Raw genomic sequence first — 23,508 nt, forward strand, 5'->3', positions numbered from 1 at the left:
AGCTGAAGTGAAGAAATTAAATGTAAATAGAGAAAAAGAAAGAAGAGACAAAAGACAACAGAGGTTAGAGTGGTGTTCCTCATTTTCCTTCTCAGAGATCTCTGTTACTGAGAATCAGTTACTAGATACCTAACAAAGGTCAGCTTCTCTCCCTTCCCTCCTCTGTCCAAACAGAAGTTTAAGCTGAAAACATGTGACAAGAAGCACAAGAAAATAATTTAGTTTCTATCTGTAAATTTTCCTCAGTCTCCAGCTCCAGTAAATGTCACATTTGGTTATAAAATTGAATTTCTCAAAGGAACATTTTAGAAAATATTCCTCTGACTTAGTTTCTTTTATAACTATTGATACAGATGAGAGGTTGAAGAGCACATCTTTCTGCACCCTACACGTTTTTGCATGCATATGAAACAAGCACGCTTCCTGGGGTTATTCCAATAACTGGAGCTCTCTGCTGTTCTGTTGACAGTGCTATGTCAGAGTTCAGCAGGGATAGTCTCCTGTTCTGAGAACAGGAATCCACACCACTTCCCTGGATGCTGACAGTGCCCAGAGTGGTCTGGCTTGGGAAGGAGCCATTATCATGCCCCACCGGGCTCCCTGTCTAATTAGGGGGCTTATACTGGATAACATGGGTTATCCAGTATTGGGCAGTTTAGGCTTAACTCTCCTGTCACAAAACTTGATCATGGCCCTCCCAAAGGCTGTGCGTTTTCATAGAGTCACACAGGCTGGGCCATTATTCAGTGAATGAATGAATCAATCAATTGATCAATTCCTTACTCTTCACTGCAACCCAGCCAGTTCTCAAGGTGAAACTTGAACTGTGTCAAATAGTCCCACAGCAGCATGCATAACCCTAGGCTTCCCTAGGGTCCGTTCCTATCAATGGAAGTTATAGGCAGAAGTTAAAAGGCAGGAGATAATTGAGCACCATGGTAACCAGAGTCCACCACGGCACCTTTCCATGGGGCTCCCTAATACACCATTGCATCATTAGACAAGCGTAAGGCATTCTAGTGACTATACCAAGCTCACCACTGGACTTGAGTGACTCCTTAAAACAGGGTCAAGCTGCTGGGCCAGGTGATTATTTTCTAAATCAGCCATCTCCAGCCTTCTTGGCACCAGGGACCAGTTTCATGGAAGACAATTTTTCCATGGATCATGGGCAGGAAGAGGGGCTGGGGATGGTTTCAGAGCAAAACTGTTTCACCTCATATCATCAGGCATTAGATTCTCATGAGGAGTGCACCACCTAGATCCCTCACATGCATAACTCAAATGGGGTTCACACTCCTATGAGAATCTAATGTCTCCACTGATCTGACAGGAGATGGAGCTCAGGTGGAAATATTTCACCTACTGCTCACCTCCTGCTGTGCAGCCCAGTTCCTAACAGGTCACGGACCAGTGTTGGTCCATGGCCTGGGGGTTGGGAACCCTGCTCTAAGTATCCCTTATATGTCAAAGTAACTAACCAGTCTCACCTTTGGGCCTGTCATCCTGCCCCTATCTTCACTCCCACCTGACCCCTGGCACCCTACCACCCACTTCTGATCAAACAAAAGAAAGAATGTCATATGAAGAAAAGTAAAAAGAATCAGGGATTTATTTCCCTTGAACTGTCACTGCATCCCTGCAACCATTTTAGAAGAGCTCTTACAGATCAATTTATTGCACTATTTTCTGAGGCAGAAGTTCTTCTGGAAAATTCTGAACAAGTGACTGGTCAGCATCTCATGTCAGGAAACTCACAGCTGTTCAGGGAAATTCCGTTCATTCTATGCATCCTTTGGTTGTGATCTGGTATTTTGTTTTATCCTCTTTGGAAACAGAGGAATTCATCCTTTATAGTGTTTTAGTTGCTCCTGGAGTTGTCAAGACTATTTCCTCTGGCTTGCTCTGTTACTTTTTAAGTCATGACTCCAAGAATGACAAGTCCTACATCCACAGTATGCACAGTTGCTACGATGCAGAGCGGATGGGCACTCGGAATGGGGTAGCCAGGGAGAACGTCAAACAGGAAGTGAGACCTGAACCGAGAGATGAATCAATGCCATGTGTTCGGGGACTGAAGGAGCTCTTCAGGCAGGAGCATAGTGTAGAAGTGATAAGCAGTGAGCCTGGAGAGGTGGGTGGAGGCCATGGCTGGAAGGGAAGGGTCTAGGCAAGCCCCAGAATGCAGGGAGCTAGGAGTTCAGAGTGGACGTTGGAAGACTCAGTTTGCCTAGAACTTGGAGTGTGGGCAACCTGGAAAAGTAAGAGGAAAGAAAGGAGCAAAATGGCATCTGTTCCTTTTCCTTTTAGAAATAGAGATGGTTTGGCAATGCTTGTGGCTTGGATAAAGGCAGATGGGAGAGGCAATGGCCACTGCAAGGCTTAGGATGTCTGGAAGATCACCCTGGAGGCAAGGCAAGAGCCTCAGAGGGATCCTGAACCAGAAAAGAGACCATAGATGGAGCGTCTTGAGACCAACAGCAAATTCCTGCCTGTTTCCAACATTCAGCACGGTGGTTGAGTCCTGGGAAGCCAGGGACCAAACCTAGAGTAGGTGCATCCTGGAAGCAGAGGTACCTGCCTGGGAAAAGACTGCACATGCTTGTCTACTGTGGCATGGGCTCTGTATGTTCCAGTTACCTGGACATCCTCAGTGTCTCCCTGCAGTCTCACTTAATATTTTCTTTAAAGAAAATTTCCTGATAGGTCTTTGGTGATAATGCTTGTCCTATATTTTACAATATTTCCTGGAGCTCTAGGAAAGGAGAAATGAGTCACGCACCAAGATTCCAAGAAACCAACTACCCTGGGGAAATTCGTGAAACATTGTCTGGATATTGATGCTGAAAGTCGAGAGCTTGTGCCACATGATTTCAAGCCAGGGAGGTCGCACACAGAGTTGGGTTTGGAGAAGCTGGCAGCGATGGGGTCCAGCAGTTTTCTAACTCATATTTCTGCTCCCCATCACTCTTAGAAATTCATGTGTTCAACATGCTTTCGAGAAGGCACCCAGGGCAATGCTCCAAAGCCTCTCCTGCCACCTACAAATTCACCCTGAAGCCCCAAGGAATTGAGTCACTGTTAATACAAGCTTAACTTTGAATCTGATTTATCTTTGTGAGATATCCTCATACCTCCGTGTATTAGGACACTCCCTGGTCTGGCCAACAAGGCCACAGTGATAGAAGCATAGGAAGCCAGGCAGGGTGACTTGTACATAAGGAGCTTAGAAAGGATGTCTGGTGAGGCTAAGGCTCTGAGCCTTATTACAAAGAGGGCCTTCTCACCAAAAGCATCCCGCATGGCCTGCCCAGGGAGAATGTCACCTCCTCCTTCAAGCACATCCCGCAGGTGTTTGTATCCCAAATTATATCATGACAATTTCAGAATATTTTAGATACTTTAACTGAGTATATCAGTGGTGAAAATTAACTTTACTCTAAAAGAATTGTACCCCATCCTGATAGGCAAGTTCTTAACTGTTCAACCCCCCCAGTCCCTGGGCTTGCAGGAGAGCACACTCATTGGGTTTTGCCTCCACATCTGCCACCACCTTCCTTGACTCGCCAGGGTGGGTTGCCACGGTGCTCACACAGGTACCTTCCTCCGCCCGCTGGTTCACGGCAACTCCAGCCCCAGCCTCCCTCCTGAGCGGCTCAGCCCGGCCTCCATGCCCCTCCAGGGCTTACATTCTTATTTTTTTGTGCCAGCCTCCTGCTCTTCTTCTCACACCAAGCCTCAGTCCCCCTGCAACCTGCTGCTCCTCGCGCATCAAGCTTCCCCACCTTTCCTCATGCCGTTTCTCTACCTGGAATATTCTTCCTTGCCCTCCCCTCTCCCACCACTCTTTTTCCCTCCTTCACACGTTCTTTCCTCCGTGAAGTGCGCCCTGGTTCTGTGAGTTACAACTGCATTCTCTCCAGTCTCGTTCTCTGTCTCTGTGTGTCTGTTCTGTTTCTCCCCCTTCTTCTCCCCCTCACTTCTCTTCTCTTCTCTCCTCTCTCTTTCCTTTCTCTCTCTCTCTCTCTCCCCTCTCCCCCCTCTCTCTCCCTGTCTCTCTCTCTCTCTACTCTCTCTCTCCCCTCTCCCTCTCTCTCTCTATTTCTCTCTCTCTCTCTACTCTCTCTCTCTCCCTCTCTCTCCCTTTCTCTCTCGTTCTCTCTCTCTCCCCCCTCTCTCTCTCTATTCTCTCTCCCTCTTTCTTTCTCTCTTTCTCTCTCTCCCTCCCTCCCTCTCTTTCTCTCTCTACTCTCTCTCTCCCTCCCTCTCTCTCTCTTTCTCTCTCCCTCTCTCTCTCTCCCTCTCTCTTTCTCTCTCTCCCTCCCTCCCTCCCTCTCTCTCTCTCTCTACTCTCTCTCCCTCCCTCTCTGTCTCTTTCTCTCTCTCTTCCTCTCTCTCCCTCCCTCTCTCTTTCTCTCTCTCTCCCTCCCTCCCTCCCTCTCTCCCTCTCTCTCCCCCCACCCCCACCTCTTTGCTCCCTCCATTCCTCCTTCCATCAATGTCCTGTAGAACTTTTCTGGTGTTTTCCCCTTCATACCACGTATTGCAGCTATTTCTCTATACCTCTTGCCTTCTTGACCAAACTGGAAGCTCTCTGAAGGCAGGTGTCAAGCCGGCTTTACCCGGATATGCCGTTTTATCTAGTGTTCATCTTGTGCACATCAATAATACATTTTTCAGCATCGGATGATTGAAGAAGGATCTTAGACCTGGATTCTCACTGCTGCCTTCAGTGCTAGTGGCCTTCATTTCTAGGACTTCTCACCACTTCTTAGGGATGCAGGTGGCGCCGTGGTGCTGGATGCACATGCTGAAGGAGGACTTCCTGGGCTTGATGCTCAGCTCTACTCTTTACCAGCCGTGTGATCTGGAGCGATCTGCTGAACCTCTCTGTGCCTCAGTTTCTCCATCTTCCCAAAGTACAGATGACAGTACCTATTTCACAGGCTTCTAATGTAGTAATGCAGTGACAGGCTATCATAAATGGGAAGTAAACATTGGGGATTACTATTTTTATGTATCTTCATGTTGTTACGTGTGTGTATTTTATATTTTTATTGCCCCAAACCATACTTGCATACTGACTACTCATTTCCATTTGTTTTTCATTGGGCAAAAAGCTGATTAGTGATTCTTAAATGCTGTGGCCTATATTTTTCAGCATCCACTCAAGGCAATAGATATGATGCCATACTGAGAGAACACTCACTTGCTTGGCTGTCTGAGGATGTGGCATTTTCCATTTAAATCAGTCCTCAGGTGACCTGCCATCGCCCATGTCAGGGAAGAGGAGGGGGGAAGGTGAGGAGGGGCCAAGGCTGGTGCATTTGTAGAAAACATGAAAAACAGGGTGGGGGTTTGAGGGCTCCTGGTTTAACCAGAGGCGAGGCCCTGTGGAGGATACTAAGTTCATAAAATGGCTTTATCGTTTTCTACTTTGCATAAATGTTTCTTTAAATGGTTGTATTTTGGAAAAAAAAATCACAGTTTTCTGATGAATACAAGCACACATTTTAGAGAGATAAAAATATCTGAGATGCAAATATAACCAGTTTGAAATATATCAACCATGATGAGTTTCCCCCTCATCCTTTAAAGCCTGCTTCTGGGTATCAGAAAGCAAGGCTGCACCGCCAAAACTGTAGACCTTGTTGGGCTCTGCCAGCTCCTGTCCTCTGTCTGAGAGAGCCCCATGCAGCAGAAAAAAAACCCTTTCTACCCTCTCTAGAAGCACTGCATTCATGAATCAGTCTCCTCTTCCCCATCCTCCTCTCTCCCTCACACACAACATACACACACACAGAATGTCTCAGCCTTAGCTCTGAGCTACAGTCAGACTGTTATAATTGCCCTCATTAAAAGCACCTCTCTCATTTTAGACCATCAGAGAGAAGTATATAGCTGGCATGGTCTCAGTAGAAAGCCATACTCTGTGTAGCTGAAACAGATGTGTGAGTATAAATTACACACACACACGCACACACACACACACACACACACACACACACACACCAAGCAAATTGCTGAGCCTTTATTTACTTCCCCAGGTGTGACAGAGGGAATAAAGTTCGGACAGAAAATTAAATACCCCTTGCCCCTGAAAGTCAATGCTCCACCCGAGAAGTCTGATACAATTTAAACAAAACACTTAACTTTTTTTTCAGCATCTGTGGACCTATTTTGCTCAAACATATCATTATGATTCCCCCAGACATTTGACGTGTCTGCGAATGCCTTCCACTAAATGTACAAGAATACAACTTCAGGTGGAGTGCCTCCTAGAGCCAAACAGCACAGCTCTTCCGAGCAGTGCGCCTAGGTTCTGGAGCCCTTGTATCTGGAGCAGGGGTGTGGAAATGCAGGTGTGGGTTGCATAGTGACCAGCTGTTGACACTCTTGATGAGTAGTCCCCAGAGAGGCTGGCAGCCGTGGATCTTGCTAACTTTAGGGAAAATTGCTCTGTTATTTTTGGCACAAATGCTAGAGGTCAATATTTGTCCTCAAATAGCAAGAACAGGTTCTAACTCTGGGCCCCCACACAGAAGCCAAAGGGAATAATGATTACAGACCCAGGCATGGACATTACACTTGAGTATATTTATATACGTTTTCTCACCCTTTGTTCCTCTAACACAGGCGTCCCTAAACTTTTCACACAGGGGGCCAGTTCACTGTCCCTCAGACCGTTGGAGGGCCACCACATACTGTGCTCCTCTCACTGACCACCAATGAAAGAGGTGCCCCTTCCTGAAGTGTGGCAGGGGGCCAGATAAATGGCCTCAGCGCGGGCCGTAGTTTGGGGACGCCTGCTCTAACAGTCCTGCGAATCAGGCAGTGCAAATTCCGCCTATCCCCACTTTACAGACAGGAAAATTAGAGCTTGCAAGATTAGTTACTAAGTAGATAAGAAGTCTGGTCCTTAGAGAAATGCAAATCAAAACTATATTGAGATACCATCTCACGCCAGTTAGAATGGCGATCATTAAAAAATCTGGAGACAACAGATGCTGGAGAGGATGTGGAGAAATAGGAACACTTTACACTATTGGTGGGAGTGTAAATTAGTTCAACCATTTTGGAAGACAGTGTGGTGATTCCTCAAGGACTTAGAAATAGAAATACCATTAGACTCAGGAATCCCATTACTGGGTATATAGCCAAAGGATTATAAATCCTTCTACTATAAGGACACATGCACACAAATGTTCATTGCAGCACTGTTTACAATAGCAAAGACCTGGAACCAACACAAATGCCCATCTATGATAGACTGGACAGGGAAAATATGGCACATATACACCATGGAATACTATGCAGCTATGAAAAACGATAAGTTTGTGTCCTTTGTAGGGGCATGGATGAACCTGGAAACCATCATTCTCAGGAAACTGACACAAGAACAGAAAATCAAACACTGCATGTTCTCACTCATAGGCGGTTATTGAACAATGAGAACACATGGACACAGGGAGGGGAGCATCACACACTGGGGTCTGTCGAGGGGAAATAGGGGAAGGACAGCAGCGGGTGGGGAGTTGGAGGGGATGGTATGGGGAGAAATGCCAGAGAGGTGATGGAGAGGAAGGCAGCAAATCGCACTGCCATGTGTGTACGTATGCAGCTATCTTGCGTGTTCTTCACATGTACCGCAAAACCTAAAATGCAATTAAAAAAAAAAAGAAGATTCACTCTACTGACTGTTTCTTTTGCCGTGCAGAAGCTGTGGAGTTTGATTAGGTCCCATTTGTCTATTTTGGCTTTTGTTGCCATTGCTTTTGGCGTTTTGGTCATGAAGTCCTTGCCTACACCTATGTCCTGAATGGTTTTGCCTAGATTTTCTTCTAAGGTTTTTATGGTATTAGGTCTGATGTTTAAGTCTTTAATCCATCTGGAGTTAATTTTAGTGTAAGGTGATAGGTAGGGGTTCAGTTTTTGCTTTCTGCACACTGCTAGCCAGTTTTCCCAACACCATTTATTAAACAGGGAGTCCTTTCCCCATTGCTTGTTTTTGTCAGGTTTGTCGAAGATCAGATGGTTGTGGGTATGTTGTATTTCCTGTGAGGCCTCTGTTCTGTTCCATTGGTCTATATCTCTGTTTTGGTACCAGTACCATGCTGTTTTGATTACTGTAGCCTTGTAGTATGGGAAAAAATTTTTGCAGTCTACCCATCTGACAAGGGGCTGATATCCAGAATTTACAAAGAACTAAAGCAGATCTACAAGAAAAAAACAAACAAGCCCATTCAAAAATGGGCAAAGGATATGAACAGATACTTTACAAAAGAAGACATACAGGAGGCCAACAAACATATGAAAAAATGCTCATCATCACTGGTCATCAGAGAAATGCAAATTAAAACCACACTGAGATACCATCTCACACCAGTTAGAATGGCGATCATTAAAAAATCGGGAAACAACAGATGCTGGAGAGGATGTGGAGAAATAGGAACACTTTTACACTGTTGGTGGGAATGTAAATTAATTCAACCATTGTGGAAGACAGTGTGGCGATTCCTCAAGGACCTAAAAATAGAAATCCCATTTGACCCAGCAATCCCATTACTGGGTATATATCCAAAGGATTATAAATCATTCTACTACAAGGACACGTGCACACGAATGTTCATTGCAGCACTGTTTACAATAGCAAAGACCTGGAACCAACCCAAATGCCCAACGATGATAGACTGGATAGGGAAAATGTGGTACATATACACCATGGAATATTATGCAGCCATCAAAAACGATGAGTTCACGTCCTTTATAGGGACATGGATGAACCTGGAAACCATCATTCTCAGCAAACTGACACAAGAGCAGAAAATCAAACACCGTATATTCTCGCTCATAGGCGGGTGTTGAACAATGAGAACACATGGACACAGGGAGGGGAGCACTACACACTGGGGTCTGTTGGGGGGAAATGGGGGAGGGGCGGGGGGTGGGGAGGTGGGAAGAGATAGCATGGGGAGAAATGACAGATACAGGTGAGGGGACGGAAGGCAGCAAAGCACACTGCCATGTGTGTACCTATGCAACAATCTTGCATGTTCATCACATGTACCCCAAAACCTAAAATGCAATTAAAAAAAAAAGAAAAAAAAAAAAAAAGAAGAAGTGGTAAAGCCAGAACAAATACCTTCCTAGACCCAGGCTTCCAAACTCTTATACACATGCTCTTTCTCTCTCCCCCGCCCCCAGCCCCTTCCACGTGCTCTCGTTCTCTCCTCCCCACTCTCTCTAAGGACATCCAAGGAGGATAGACAAGGTAAGCAAAAGCGAAACATTTTTCAGGCCAGAGTAAGTTCTTCTCTCGCAACAGTATGATTCCTGCATTTCTGATTTTCTTTCCGTTTTAAAAGAACATGAGATGATTACCTCTGATATAAAACCCTTGGCTCCCCCAGGGAAAGATTTTTGACACGACTTCTTGAAGCAAACATATCTTTTTCACCTTAAAATACCACCAATAGTCTATCAAAGCATGTTCAGACATCCTCTTCATGTGGCTGACTTCCACGGGCATAAGGGATGGGAGACAGGGCAGAAAACAGCAAGCAGCGGATCACTTCCAAAATGAGCAGATGAGGAAACAGTAGCCCAAGAAGTAAAACGACTCGTCCAGGTTCCTAGGGAGGGTTAGTGGTCCAGGCTTCTGGTCCACCACACACCGCCTCCCAGCCATGACTGTTGGGCTGGCAGAAGCCACCAGATGAGGCTACTGAAATGGGGCTTTGGAATTTTCCAGAGTCCTTTGATGCCATAACAAATTATGCAATGTGACACATGGATGCGTTTTTACATAAACAAACCTAAAGATAAAACTCAGGAAAATGGTCAGAAAGAGCAGGGCAATGAGCAGAGACTGGGTGGTATCCACTGGAGTTTTTAGGGATGAATTTGGAGAGGACACGAATGAAGTGGAATTTGGAGTGTCTAGGCGAAGGGAATAGAGCTTGCCAAGGCCGGGAGCGAGAAAATGGTTGTGGATTGCAGGGAGCTGGACCTGAGGCATGAGTGGAGAAGAAAGAACCATCAGTCCAGGGGCCCCGGCTGAAGACAGGGACTGCATGCTCACTTGCTAGAGGAGCACTGGTGGATTTCAAGCAGGGAAAAGCCACGTCAGGTTTGTGTTTTAGATCGGGGCTATTACATGATAAACCTTCAGGGTTGCAGGGGAGGCTCGAAGCAGGTGGAGGCAACGTTAATAGTCTCCTAAGTAGAGTGTAGGGTGGGAAGACCAACTTTAAAATATGCAAAATATCGGAGGCTGAGGAAGAAAGAAGAGGTGGTGAGCAGGGGTTCCGTCGAGAGGTCGGGGCAAAATGTGCCAATCTGGGCACTGCCAGCCATTCATGGAAATTAGGGTCATTGTTGTGGATGAGAATACTCAAAGAACATAGAAATTGCAGATCTAGGAAACTTCAACACAGCACAGGGACTGTTGTGTAAGGGATCTTGGCTAAATGGCCTTGAGATTTCTGGGAGAGCAGAGGTTGTGGACAAGGGGAAGAGATTGGCGCCATCTAAATCCTTTCCTGGCATGTCATACCCTTCCCTGGGCTTCCGTTTCATCAACTGCATCGCTATGGCATTGGACTCGACAATCTCTAAAAGAATCACTTCCAATTTTAATATGCTATAATTCTAAATTTCTTCCCAGTAATGTAAATCCAACAACCAGGAAATTTGCTGTGAAGGAAACTCTTGGCTTTAGAATAAGGAGAATTTGCTTGGGACCAAGAATGAAATGTAAATGCTTTATTGGATATACATGTCGTGTAACTGCAAACATCAACTTTCTGATAATGAGGAAGGACAGAAGGAGTTTAGAGACATCCAATAGAATAACTAAACTACTAACACCAAAACATATGCCATGATTTCCACCATAAGTTATGATATAGATGAGTCAGTCTGGGAGAGCTGTATTCAGGATTTTAGGAGCCTCTCCCCACTTAATGTCAGAGGATTCCATTTAACTACAGGGAAAAGGAAATTGCTGGTCCAGGCAGTATTTAACATCTCCAGGACTAAGATACCCAGCACATCTGAACAAAAATAGCTGCAAGGACCACCCCCCGGCAGGACCGGGACCCAGAATGTAGCAGAGTCCTTAGATCACAAGACATAAAGTTGTTACACACACACACACAAGAAAACAGACACACTAAACAGGGCTTGTTAAGAATATAATGCCTGGAATCTGGACACCTGTGGTTTGGTGTTGGGAAGTGGGCGGGGGGGGGGGGGGGTCTCACTGCTGGTGCCATTAGAGGAAGGTCAAGCTGAAGAGGTCTGTGATCTACATTGAGGACTGATGGAGCATAGAGCCAGAAAATGGGGAAGTCAAGTCACAGACCAGGACATAAGGAGAGACGGGACGCAAGGAGAGCCAGTACAGCTGGAGGGATCGACATGGCAGATCTGGGCTATGAGGAGAAGCTGAGAGTCAGTGACAGGACACACAGGGACAGAACAAGCTCTGGAACCAGCTTTACTGCATCTCTGACGTGGAACAGCTTTTATGCCTGAATTGTCACAACCCGCTGGGTCGACTGGTGAGCAGCCACCATGCACACTCGCATGAACCAGCATTGTGTGAGAGGCTCCTCTCTGCCTGTCTTATTCAGCTCTGTGACATGACACTTAGCCTCTCTACTAGCCCATGCCATGCTTTTTCTCTGCATGTTGACATAACCCAAGTGGTAGGCTAAATATCACGGGCCAAATGCCACAGCAAGGAGGTTGGTAGATTACAGTTCTTTAGCTCCTTCTGTTCTCAAGGGCAATTCTTAGTTTAAGTTAAGAGGTGGTGTCCTGATTTCATTGTCACGAATACAGGGTCATGAAAATCAAGAACACTTGCCAGGTGCGAAGGTGTTCGTTGTCATTCGATCAAAGCATACCCTTCCAGTATGAGAATAGTGTCACAAGAAGGATGAATAATGATCTTGCTAACCATACTACAACACCCAAGCCATAACACATCAATTCAAGTATTAGCCAAACCGTCAGACTGCGCTCAGCATTGTACCAGGGACAGGGGGAGAAGTAAATACCACCCTGGCCTTCTGAGCACTAAAATCTTCATGGCAGAGGGGCTGAAACACAGCAACGTGAAACCATGAGCAAACCTCATAACGATGACATGGGAAAGAACACTAAAGTCATCCATACACAAAAGGTCAGAAAAAGAAAGACAACAGTGTAAAATAACAAGATAATGTGTTCTGCCTGTTGATTTCACAAAGATTAGGTGAATGCTAGTACCACTGGCAAGTTGGCAAGAATGTGAGGAACTGAACGCTTTTATATACTGTCAAGTACAACCTCTGTGGGGGACAACTGAGCACTCTATGTCAGAATTTTTAATGTTTAGACTTTTTAACCAAGCCATACCTCACCTCAGGATTTATCCTCATCAAATAACTTGCACAGGCCAAGCACACAACTATGTAAGTTCCAAGATGCTCATCCCTGTGTTTTATGAAGTAGTGAAAAATTCTAAGTAAATTAAATGGGATGTGGTAAAGGAAATGATGATATAACCCATGGTGAATACTATGCAGTCATTTTAAAAAGGTGACGTATTTGACCGTTATTGACGTAGAAGAATGTGTGATAATGATGTTAAGTGAAAAAGTTGCTTCAATACAAAGGTATATGGTAAAGATATTTATCTCTATGAAAATAGGATCTTATTCCCATATCTGTAAATAGGCACAGATAAAGAAATAGGCCTAGAAATCAGTCACCAAAATGTAACTATGATTTCCTCGGGATGGCATTAGAGTTACCATTTTTAATTTTTTTCTGCAGTTTTTATATAATGGACATATTTTAGTTTCACAGAAAAACAAGGCTGCAAAAAAATAATAATGGTGGGCAATGTTTCAGTTACTGCATATGTGAGCAACACAAAGAAATTAAACCCAAAGAACTGTGAAGAAATTAAAGGGAACTTTTCAGTAGAGATGACCAGTATTCTTTATAGCTCCAAAGTTATTTTTTTATTAGGACAGATTCAATTTCTGTATGTATTATTTATTCTGGCTCCCAAACTTGGTGGGTTATAACCTGTATCCCAGTTAAAAAAATGTTTTTAGCCCAAAATCAATAAGGTTATAAACCCATCAAAACTGACGACTTTTAAAAGGCTCCAGGAATCCAAAAAATCAGACAAAGAAAGATGTATAAAATCTATTTAGTTTTTTGGAAAGAAGAAACCAAATGACTACAAAAATATCAGCTCCAAAAATACCAAGAAAGCTTCAATGGAGGAAAACAGAGGAAAAATATTTGGCATATGGATGTCAAAAATCCAGTGTCAAAGAGGTTTTGAAAACTGGTCGTGCGTCACCAATTACATATATCCAAGATAAGTGTGACAGATGCTCATTTCCAAGAGCAATGGGAAGCTTTTTAATGCCCTAAAAATCTGTTTTCCGTGACTGACTGATAATATAACTATAATGTGGGGTTTTTTATTCTTTTGATTATTGGAAACCAAATACTGACCTAGGAAAAAGAAGGAAGAGTGATCTAGCTGTAAATGACAATTAGATCAATTCATATCTAAGACATGTTTTATAGATAATTGTCTTTTCTTCTCACCTACAGGAAAAGCACAAAGAAGAAACTGCAACAATGGCCAAGCTGACAGAATCCATGAGTGAGTAGCTTCACATTTATTATGTATTTGTGTTTTTGAATGGGAAAATGCAAAATCGCACAAAAAAGACATCCGTGTGATGAGCTGATTTATCCTTCTCTTTTGCTCTTACGGATCTTTTTCACACATACTGCATCGTGTTGTTACTTTATGCGTTATTCGGAATTCATCTTGCTTGAGGTCACGTTCTGTGCTGAAGCTGTTACCCACAGTATGGAGCTGAAGAATAAAAATAGATTTATTTGTAACACTGCATTGGGGATTGGGACCCATAATAATTTCAACCTTTTAGGAGGTTTAGTCAAAGTCAGCTGAAGTTTTTTCTGGGCATCTATTCCATGGGCTGGATGATCTAAAGAGAGGAAATATCATTAAGGAATCGCCACACCGTCTTCCACAATGGTTGAATTAATTTACCCTCCCACCAACAGTGTAAAAGTGTTCCTATTTCTCCACATCCTCTCCAGCATCTGTTGTCTCCAGGTTTTTTAATGATTGCCATTCTAACTGGTGTGAGATGGTATCTCAATGTGGATTTGATTTGCATTTCTCTAATGACCAGTGATGATGAGCATTTTTTCATATGTTTGCTGGCCTCCTGTATGTCTTCTTTTGTAAAGTATCGGTTCATATCCTTCCCCCATTTTTAAATGGGCTTGTTTGTTTTTTTCTTGTAGATCTGTTTTAGTTCTTTGTAAATTCTGGATATCAGCATGGGGAGAAATGACAGATACAGGTGAGGGGAAGGAAGGTAGCAAACCACACTGCCATGTGTGTACCTATGCAACAATCTTGCATGTTCTTCACATGTACCCCAAAACCTAAAATGCAATTAAAAAAAAAGAGCGGAAAGAATGATAAATCATTGTTAAACCTTTCCGGTGTAGTTCAGAAATTTCTGACAGAACTACTAAAAATTAGAGTGCTTGCAGTGTAAATAGTACCTTGTAATGATTTAGGTTTTGATCATAGCGTTACAGTGCTCTGAAACTAAATAAACGGGATAAAGAAAGCATTTTAAGAGGAAAGGGGGCCAGGCACAGTGGCTCATGCCTGTAATCCCAGCACTTTGGGAGGCCGAAGCAGGTGGATCACTTCAGGTCAGGAGTTCGAGATCAGCTTGGCTAGCATGGTAAAACCCTGTCTCTATTAAAAATACAAAAATTATCTGGGCTTAGTGGCTCACACCTTTAATCCCAGCTATTTGGGAGGCTGAGGCAGGAAAATCACTCAAACGCAGGAGGTAGAGGTTGCAGTGACCCAAGATCACATCACTGCACTCTAGCCTAGACCACCGATCGAGACCTAGTCTCAAAAAATCAAACAAACAAACAAACAAAAAGGACGTGGAATTCAAAGCTTCCTGCAAATGAGAAGTTCAATTGTCTATGTCGAAGTCTAAATATTAAAGACTATATGAATATGAAACAAACCATGAAGGCATATTTTTTCCTTTGAAAAACAGAAATTTCTCCTGGTGATAGATTTCATATGTAAAGTTACAAGGGAGGCTTACCAACACTTCTCCATGCACACCTTATTAAATCTGGTCTGCAAAAATTAACTATTAATGTTGTCCACATTTAACTATGCACCTTCCTCCTCAAATCATGAGACTATAAATACAGGTGTTCCTCTGTAGCGTAGTAAGTGAACCTTTATTCCAAAACATTCACCCATACCAAGAAAATACAGCATTAGAAAGTTGTTTACATTGATTTCCTTTCATTCCTGACCCCAAAATTCTGGGTCATTTTATAAAAGTCTTAAACACATGCTAATTTCACTTTGATAACTGAAAAAGGACTGAGTAAATTTAAAAAACCCTCAGCACTGACACCCCTCTCCCTGCTCTTATTTCTATATCATCTCCTGCCCTGGTCTCAGCTCTGTCCTTTTACCTGTAGTCTTGCAAACTGAAAATGTTAAAAGAACTTACATCTTGGTTTGAGGAACCCCAAACTGATTGTATTAGTCCATTCTTGCACTGCTCTAAGGAAATAACTGAGACTGGGTAATTGATAACGAAAAGCGGTTTCATTAGCTCCACAGTTCCACAAGCTGTACAAGAAGCATGATGCTGACATCTAAGCAGCTTCTGGGGAGGCCCCAGGACACTTATAATCATGGTAGAGGGCAACTAGGGAACAGGCATGTCACATGGCCAGAACAAAGGAAGAAAGAGGGCAGGTGCCACACACTTAAACAACCAGATCTCTCGAGCACTCACTCGCTATCACTAGAGCAGCACTGAGGGAGAATCCACCCTGACAATCAAATCATCTCCCACCAGGCCCCACCTCCAACACTGGGGATTACAATTCAACATGAGATTTGCATGGGGACACGTAGCCAAACCACGTCGCCGGTTCTCTAAGTGAAAGCATCCTAAAATGATGAGAGGTGCTCTTCTCACACCTGGAATGAAAGTGTGGCCAGTGCCATCACAAAATGGACCAGCCTGTATTATCCAAATATGGAGTAGAATGTGGACCTTATCAACGAATTCACAATCCACAGCACATGAGCAGATTTCATTCTAATCTCTAAGTCCAAATTCACCGACACAAATGTCCACAGGTTCTCAGAAGGACAGGAGGATCAGCGGCTTAGAACTTAAACATCGTTGTCCGTGAACTGAGTCTCAAGTGTCTGGATGGATTAAATTAGATGCTATTGCTCATGAGTTATGATGCTACCAGCTTTCTCAAGGCTTCTTTTAGAAATTGATAATCTAGTTCAGTGAATATTATTTTTCACTCACCTAACTGAATTGTAAGGGTACTGGACCGATTAATATTTCTGATAAAGGTAGTTTAAGTTTTTTTTTCTATATTGGTTTCCAGATACATTTAAATGAGAGCTCTTTACCTGACTACCAATTGATTCATTGGTTTTAAGTTTCAGGTTTGCCTGGATAATATTTCTAATGATTTTGGTCTGTGAATCAACTGTCTTAAAAGAATTATATCAAAATTGAATTCTAAAACCTTGGGTAGATGACGGGAAATAGCCATTCTTCCAGTGTGCTCTGTTGTTATTAAAAAGATCACGTAGATGCTTTCAATGCATAAGGAAATTTGAAAGTTGAGAACAAACCTTAGAATCAGGTCCAGTGCACCAGTTTATTGGTCCTTACAAAGATCCCGCATATTATAAAAGATATAAGATGTGGGGCAGTTTTTTTAGATGCTACAAAATGCTAATCATATGGTCAACATACCAGACATTTCATTTAAATTAAACTCGTGACTAATTAAATATACCACACACTTATTTTACATAGAAAGCTACAATGAAATACATAATTAGGTAAGGAGATTCTATCAGTCAGCTGAGCAAAGAATTAACATATAATTACCACACAATAAAATTGATGGGAACATAAAACCATGGCCACACTCTGGAAAAAGAAAAAACATAGACAGAACCATGAATACCCAAAACACAATGCTCCGAATGGGTTTCCAGAGCCAATAAACACTTTGCTTGTTAAACTTCCAAGCAAAAACCATCTGGTTACTAGAACATCTCTATGTTTAACTAGAACTGGGTAGAGATTCTTCTCCCATCACCCTAGGTGTCCACATGCTAGCAAATGGCTGGCCACATCAATGGCTAAGCAAATGCCATATGGGAAAGGAATGTCTTCTTCTAGAGCAGGGAGGAGGTGCATGTCTTTCCACTATGTGCCATTCATCAACCATCTCCAAAAAGTCCACTTCCATCATTTTTTAAGGGCAAGCCAGAGATAGATTTTAAATGTTTGATTAACATTAATAAATGTTAAATGTTTGATTAAAAGCAGCTTGATTTTTATGAGGACTTTGCTGTGAACAAAATGAAAGCAACTTTAATAAAAATAATACTTTAAAATATTTTAGGTCACATTATTGAAATGAGGACAGGCGTGATAAGAAAAAAAAATGGAAAAAGGAAGAAAAGTAAATGTGGAAGAAGAGATAGAGAAACAACAAAAACACAAAAGAAATATAGAGAAAAGATAGGTATGGTATATGAGGAAAGCTCGAGAGAAGGGGCGTTGAGGGAGACAGAGAGAATTACAAGGAGCAAAAACAGGACAGGTAGGCAAACAGGGAGAGGAGGAGGGAGGAAAAGCTTTTTGGGTTTTTTTTTTAAGATGGAATCTCGTTCTGTTGCCCAGGCTGGAGTGCAGTGGCACAATTTCAGCTTGCTGCAACCTCCGCCTCCCAGGTTCAAGCGATTCTCCTGCCTCAGCCTCCCAGTAGCTGGGATACAGGTGTGCGCCACCACACCTGACTGATTTTGATATTTTTCGTAGAGACGGGGTTTCACCATGTTAGCCAGGCCGGTCTCAATTTCCTGACCTTGTAATCCGCCCACCTCGGCCTCCCAAAGTGCTGGGATTACGTAAGCCACCGTGCCCAGCCAGGAGAGCTTTTAACAGAGAGAGGTTCCATGAGATCTAAAAATCAGCCAACTACGTGTGCCAGTTCACAGCCCGTGAACTTTGAAGTTTCCAAAGGCTGACAAATTTTTCACACCACTCTTTGAAATGTTAATCTCTGTTTGCATCTTTGCAACAAATATTTTCATATTTAGACTACCAGAAGCCCTGTTCCAAATGGGGCAACCAGAAAGCTGACACTGAAGGGTAAGGGTTAGGGTTAGAGTTAGGGTTAGGTTTAGAGTTAGGGTTAGGGTGACTCTCAGCTTGCCCACTGGTAACCAGCACTTTACCACTCCACCCACTGACTGAAATGAAACTGAAAGCCTGACTCTAGTGGAGGCTCCCAGTGTTGTCTATAAACAGGCATACAGTGACCCAAACCATGCCATCATGAGAGCTTCGTAGACACAGCTTTGTAGACCCTGTCCTGGCCTCTCAGATGGTGACAAATTAGAGATGTCCAGAAGCAGGGAAATAGCCCAGGAACGCTGAATCACAGTCTGCATGGAATACTTTGCAGGCTGTTCATACATAAATTTCCAAAGGTTATTTTCTTCATGATCATTGCCTGCTGACACATCACTGCCCTCTAACCTTAGAGGTCCTGGGAATGTATCAAATACAGCACAGCAGTCTTGCCACATGGTTTCATTAATAATTTGCATTGTAATCAGATATCTCGTTTTGGGCATGGTGTTGGAATTGCAAGAGCTGGACAGGCAGGGGGACTTGGCCCTGATGTCTTTTTCCGGCTGCAGGATCCCTTCTCTAGAACCCCCGCCCTGCCACCGCCCCAAGGGTTCTGCTGCAAGCTGGAGTCACACTTCTGTCGCCTTCTCTGCATCAACTGCGTGTCTGTGGTGCATTGCTGCATCAGTAGGTGGGGGCCGCCTGAGCTACCTGTGGCTTTCTCTGCATCTTGGCAGAAGGAGCTGGCTTCCTCTCTCTTGCTTTCCATCTCCATTCTGCCAGCCTCTCCGGGGCATGCCCACTCCTCACTTTTCCTTTGCAGCCAGAGCATCCCTAGCTGCTGTCCTCATGAGCCATTCTACTCCGGCAATCCCTTTCCTGCATGGTCCTCCTTGAAATCACCACCATAACACATCCACATCAAGAAGAGAAGAGGTACTCAGCATCCTTTCCAAACAAATAACAGAGCAGCAGCTTTATTCTGAGTAGCTCCCGGGGCCGAATCTTCATCCAGCCAGAAAGAGGCAAATAGACCATGTTTTATTTTTCTGCAAAGAGCCAAGGACCTGATCTGTGAGAGGTTCAGAGGTCTTGGCTGTCTGCTTTGATATAGAGGGAATTCCTCCTAGGACTAAAGAAATAGCTCAAATTGAGTACAGATTTGAAATGTTCTTGTGTCAGATGAAATGAAGACAGAGAACCAATTACAATCACCACACATTAAATTAGCTCAGTTAAAGCAGAGTGGTTTCTAATCACTTATTCCCTTTTTATGGGGTGGTTATTATAACTCTGGCGTTGTGTTAATGCATAGAAAGACAAAAAGACAGGGTTCCTGCCTGCACCAGGTGCCGCATTTGGGGGCAAAGGAGGCAGGGAGTAACAGCTAGGACACGTGGCATGTGCTCTTGCAGAGGCAGCCTGTAAGTCACTGCAGCGTGCAGGTGCAGGCCACGAGGCTTTCCATGTACAAACCCTAGTGTGCTTCTGCATCAAAAAGTCACCCAAAGGGTGATCAGGGTTCCACCAGGCAGCCAGTGGGACTGTAACTGCCAGAATGCCATGGGGGAGGGTAGAGGTAGGGGAAGAGCATAGCACTGATAGCAGATGGCTGGGCAGATAGGAGGAGTCAGATCATAAAAGAGCCTGTGTGTCGCTTGGGTTTTTCCTAAGGGTAATAGGGCAGTGCCTAAGGTTTCAAAGAAGATCAGCATTTTAGAAGGAATCCACGAAGGCATCATGGCGTGGATTGCAGGTTGGGCGCACTTGAACGAAAGAATCCGGGAGCTGGCACACCACATGAGCTGAGAGGTTCTGGGGCCTAGGCAAGAGTGGATCTGAAATGAATTAAAGAGGTGGGGACCAGTGGGATGTGGTAGAGGACAAGAAAGGCCATTGAGCTTAGGGGAGAGGCTTGGCAAAGCTTTCAAGAGACCCCCATGCCCAGAAATGGCACGCAGTAGAAGGAGTCATTTGACGACCTGATACAATTGGTTCAAATGCAAATATATTGAGTTCAGGGTTTTACAATGGCAGGCACAGGCTTCAGTTGTTTGGAGTTATTTTTGGTCCACAGTCAGTGTGCCTTTGGGGAAAGAACCCCCTACTCTCTAGGATTCAAATGGGGCAGGTGTGTGTATATCAGCAGCATGAGGCCAAGTCATGCTGCAATAACAAAAACATCTCTGTAGCTTAACATACATGGACACACACATTTATTCCTCCTTCATGCCACTGTCCACACTGGCCAGCCATGAACTGTACATGCTAGGGTCACCCTGGGACCCCCACAGTCTCAGAGGCTCCATCTCCGCCTGCATTTTCACATCTACAGCCATGGTGGGGAAGAGCGCATGGCATATTGACACTGCATCTTAAAATTCCATCCAGAAGTGACACATGACACATGTCACTTCCAGTCTGATTGCATTAGCCAAAGCAAGTCAATAACCTTGCCTAATTTCCAAGATGGAGGGGCCACAATTCCACTCTGTGCTTAGAAGGAGGATGTATGCTCACCAGAAGACAGAGGGGCTAAACTGCATGCTAGAAATGCCAAGAAGTCAGCCAGGCGAGGTGGCTGATGCCTGTAATCCCAGCACTTTGGGAGGCCGAAGTGGGTGGGTCACCTGAGGTCCAGAGTTTGAGACCAGCCTGGCCAACATGGTGAAACCCTGTCTCCACTAAAAATGCAAAAATAAGCTGGATGTGTTGGCATATGCCTGTAATCCCAGCTACCCAGGAGGCTGAGGTAGGAGAATTGCTTGAACCTGGGAGGCAGAGGCTGCAGTGAGCCAAGATCACGCCATTACACTCCAGCCTGGGCAACAAAAGTGAAACTCCATCTCCAAATTAAAAAAAAAAAAAAAAAGCCGAGAAGCAAGACTTGGGGACAGGGAGATAATGGCTGGGGACCACCACTACCTCTAGATCAGGGGGACAGTACGGGGTGATAGAATTGGAAGTACAGCCTACCTGTCTGATGGAAGCTCGAGCAGGAGGTGTGGTCACTGCCAGAGACTCCTCTACAGGCCAAGAAGAAGGAGAGAAATCCCTTGCTCCTCCCTTCTCACTGACCTGCAGTGGAGCCCAGACTGGCTAAGCCCATCTGGGTATCAGCCGACAGAGCCCCCCACCACTGCGCCCACTGCCCCCTCCCAGATACAGAGCTGAGCAGGTTAAGGGTGAGGCAGACACCTGAGGGCAGACAGGCCAGGGTGGGCCTGGGGAAAACCTGAGTAGACCATCAGAGAGCAGATGACTGCCCCATGGCTCCAGAGCCACCTCCCTGCAAAGACAAGCCTGGATCCCAGCAACCAAGACAAAGAGCCCAGGAAAGCAGGTGTCAGAATTATAGATGAGAGCCCATTCATCTGGAGGTCCCAGGGTCCCTGACAGTGGGGGAATCCTGTAGATTCTGCAGCTCCTGTAGCTGGGCTGGGAGTTAAGGGCCTAGGAAGACATTGTGTCATCTCACATGGAGCAGAGCTGTTCATCGTATATGGCCTCTACGGTGCTGAATGACACTTTATTTCCCAGGGACAAAGCTACTCCAGGCCCACCAGATGGTGCTTTTTAAAACACACTTTCTCCCTACTAGTGAAATTTAGGACCTTTAAATACTAAGATCCCTATCTCAGGCTCACACTTACACGGGTAGTTATAGCATCATCTCAAAAGTAACGACATAAACTCGTTACTCTTGACAACTCAGTTCCTGCCATCACATACTTTCAACCATGGCTGTGATGCAGTTCATTTCTGATTATTGTCTTATGAGCTCTGCACTGGCAGTCACTCAGGAAAACATTGCTGTGTCCCTACCAGAGGCAATGTTTCCTTTATAAACGACGTTTGGGTCTCCTTGAAGCCTTCTTGAGCTGACCCCGTCAGCTGTCTATCATTGTGCCTTCTACTGTCCCTGCACGATGGCACTTACTTCTCTCTCCTGGCTTTCCTGTCTCCAAAACCTCCCCTCTCGTTTGCCTTCCTCTTCCTTGGCAGGCAGGTTGTCACTATGGCTGCCCGGTCTCTCTCCCCAAGACCGCCTTCTGACTATTCCTCACTTAGCCGCCTTGTGCATTCACCAGCCTCCTTTGCCTTGGGACCCTGGGCCCCTCCTGCAGGTGAGCTGAGCTAGGTGAGCTACAGGACTGGAGGCAAGTGCAGGTTTGGAGTTACGGCACAGGTACTAACAGAAACAGCCATTCCCTTACCAAGCGCTTCTGCCATGTGCTTCTGGGAACAGGTCCTGAAGGCCCACCTAGAGGTGGGTTCTCATGCTCTTCCACTGCTCCAGGAGCTAAATGAAACCCCTTCACTACGCCTGCCTGCTCACACTTGCCAGATGGCCTCCTCTCGTCTCAACTTGTAACTGAGGGATTCGGCCTCTATTTTGTTGTTCATTCCTGGGTTACCTGCAGGACCAGGGGAGAGGGGCTGGCTGGGAGCCGCAGCAGAAGTTTCGTTTATGCTACTTTATCACATTCCTGCAGTCCCGGCACAGTGTATCATTTCGGTCCTACCATTAGACAGAAAAGCGTCCTTTGATTGAAAGCAAAAGCAAGCCAGTAGACTCTTCTCTCTCTGCTCCTCTGAAAAGCCAGTATTTTTTCACTGTGAGACACATGTTTGTCCTTACTGGAAAACACCTTTTAAATTCAAGGATAATTGCTTCCTGGTTGAGCTTACAGGCATGTTCAGTTGGAATCAAAGGCCCTACCTACCTCTGAGGCTGACAGGGTCTCCATGCAGCGGGGGCTTCCCGCCCTGCCTGCTCACCCTCCTCCTCCCTCCTACACCCCTGAGGGTGGGACTTCCTTGATCCTGTGGTTTTATTTGCTCCCTCCTGCGCTCACTGCTCAGGACCGTTCCCTTAACAGCCATTTCCAAGTAAGAATGCAATTCCCTCCCTTGCCATCTCCAGAACAAGCATGTGGCTTAAAGCATTTAACTGGTACAAACATGCAGGGTATGCAAAACAGCAAAATAAGTGTGCAGGTTTTAGAATCATCACACGTGACATTCCTGTAAGTTGTTGCTGGTCTTTGTGCAGCTGGAAATGGGGCTAGAACCGTTCTCTCAAATTCATCTCCATTCCTTCTGCTGTCTTGGAGATCACGTTGACCCTCACCTTCTGATGAATGTCCCTGACTTGGTTGGTAAGAAACTCACCTCTCTGATGCCCACACCTTCTTTCTTGCCCTGG

The 23,508-nt window shown here is 44.8% G+C and overlaps 1 protein-coding gene across 4 annotated transcripts in view; it reads left to right on the forward strand.

Annotated features, from left to right (window-relative positions):
• KCNJ6 (potassium inwardly rectifying channel subfamily J member 6) overlaps positions 1–23,508 on the forward strand; it is a 286,073-nt gene that overhangs the window by 64,730 nt on the left and 197,835 nt on the right. For 2 of the 4 annotated variants that reach the window (XM_003927617.4, XM_074389279.1), the window contains exon 2: positions 13,627–13,678. In XM_003927617.4, coding sequence (XP_003927666.1) covers positions 13,654–13,678 — 25 coding nt within the window. In that variant the 5' untranslated portion in view covers positions 13,627–13,653. Of the gene's footprint in view, positions 1–9,026; positions 9,272–9,999; positions 10,130–13,626; positions 13,679–23,508 lie in introns of those variants that run through there. The other 2 variants (XM_074389278.1, XM_074389280.1) reach the window with 2 other exon arrangements.

Source organism: Saimiri boliviensis, chromosome 18 (genome assembly GCF_048565385.1).
Source record: "Saimiri boliviensis isolate mSaiBol1 chromosome 18, mSaiBol1.pri, whole genome shotgun sequence".
In the NCBI taxonomy this organism is placed as follows: Eukaryota; Metazoa; Chordata; class Mammalia; order Primates; family Cebidae; genus Saimiri; species Saimiri boliviensis.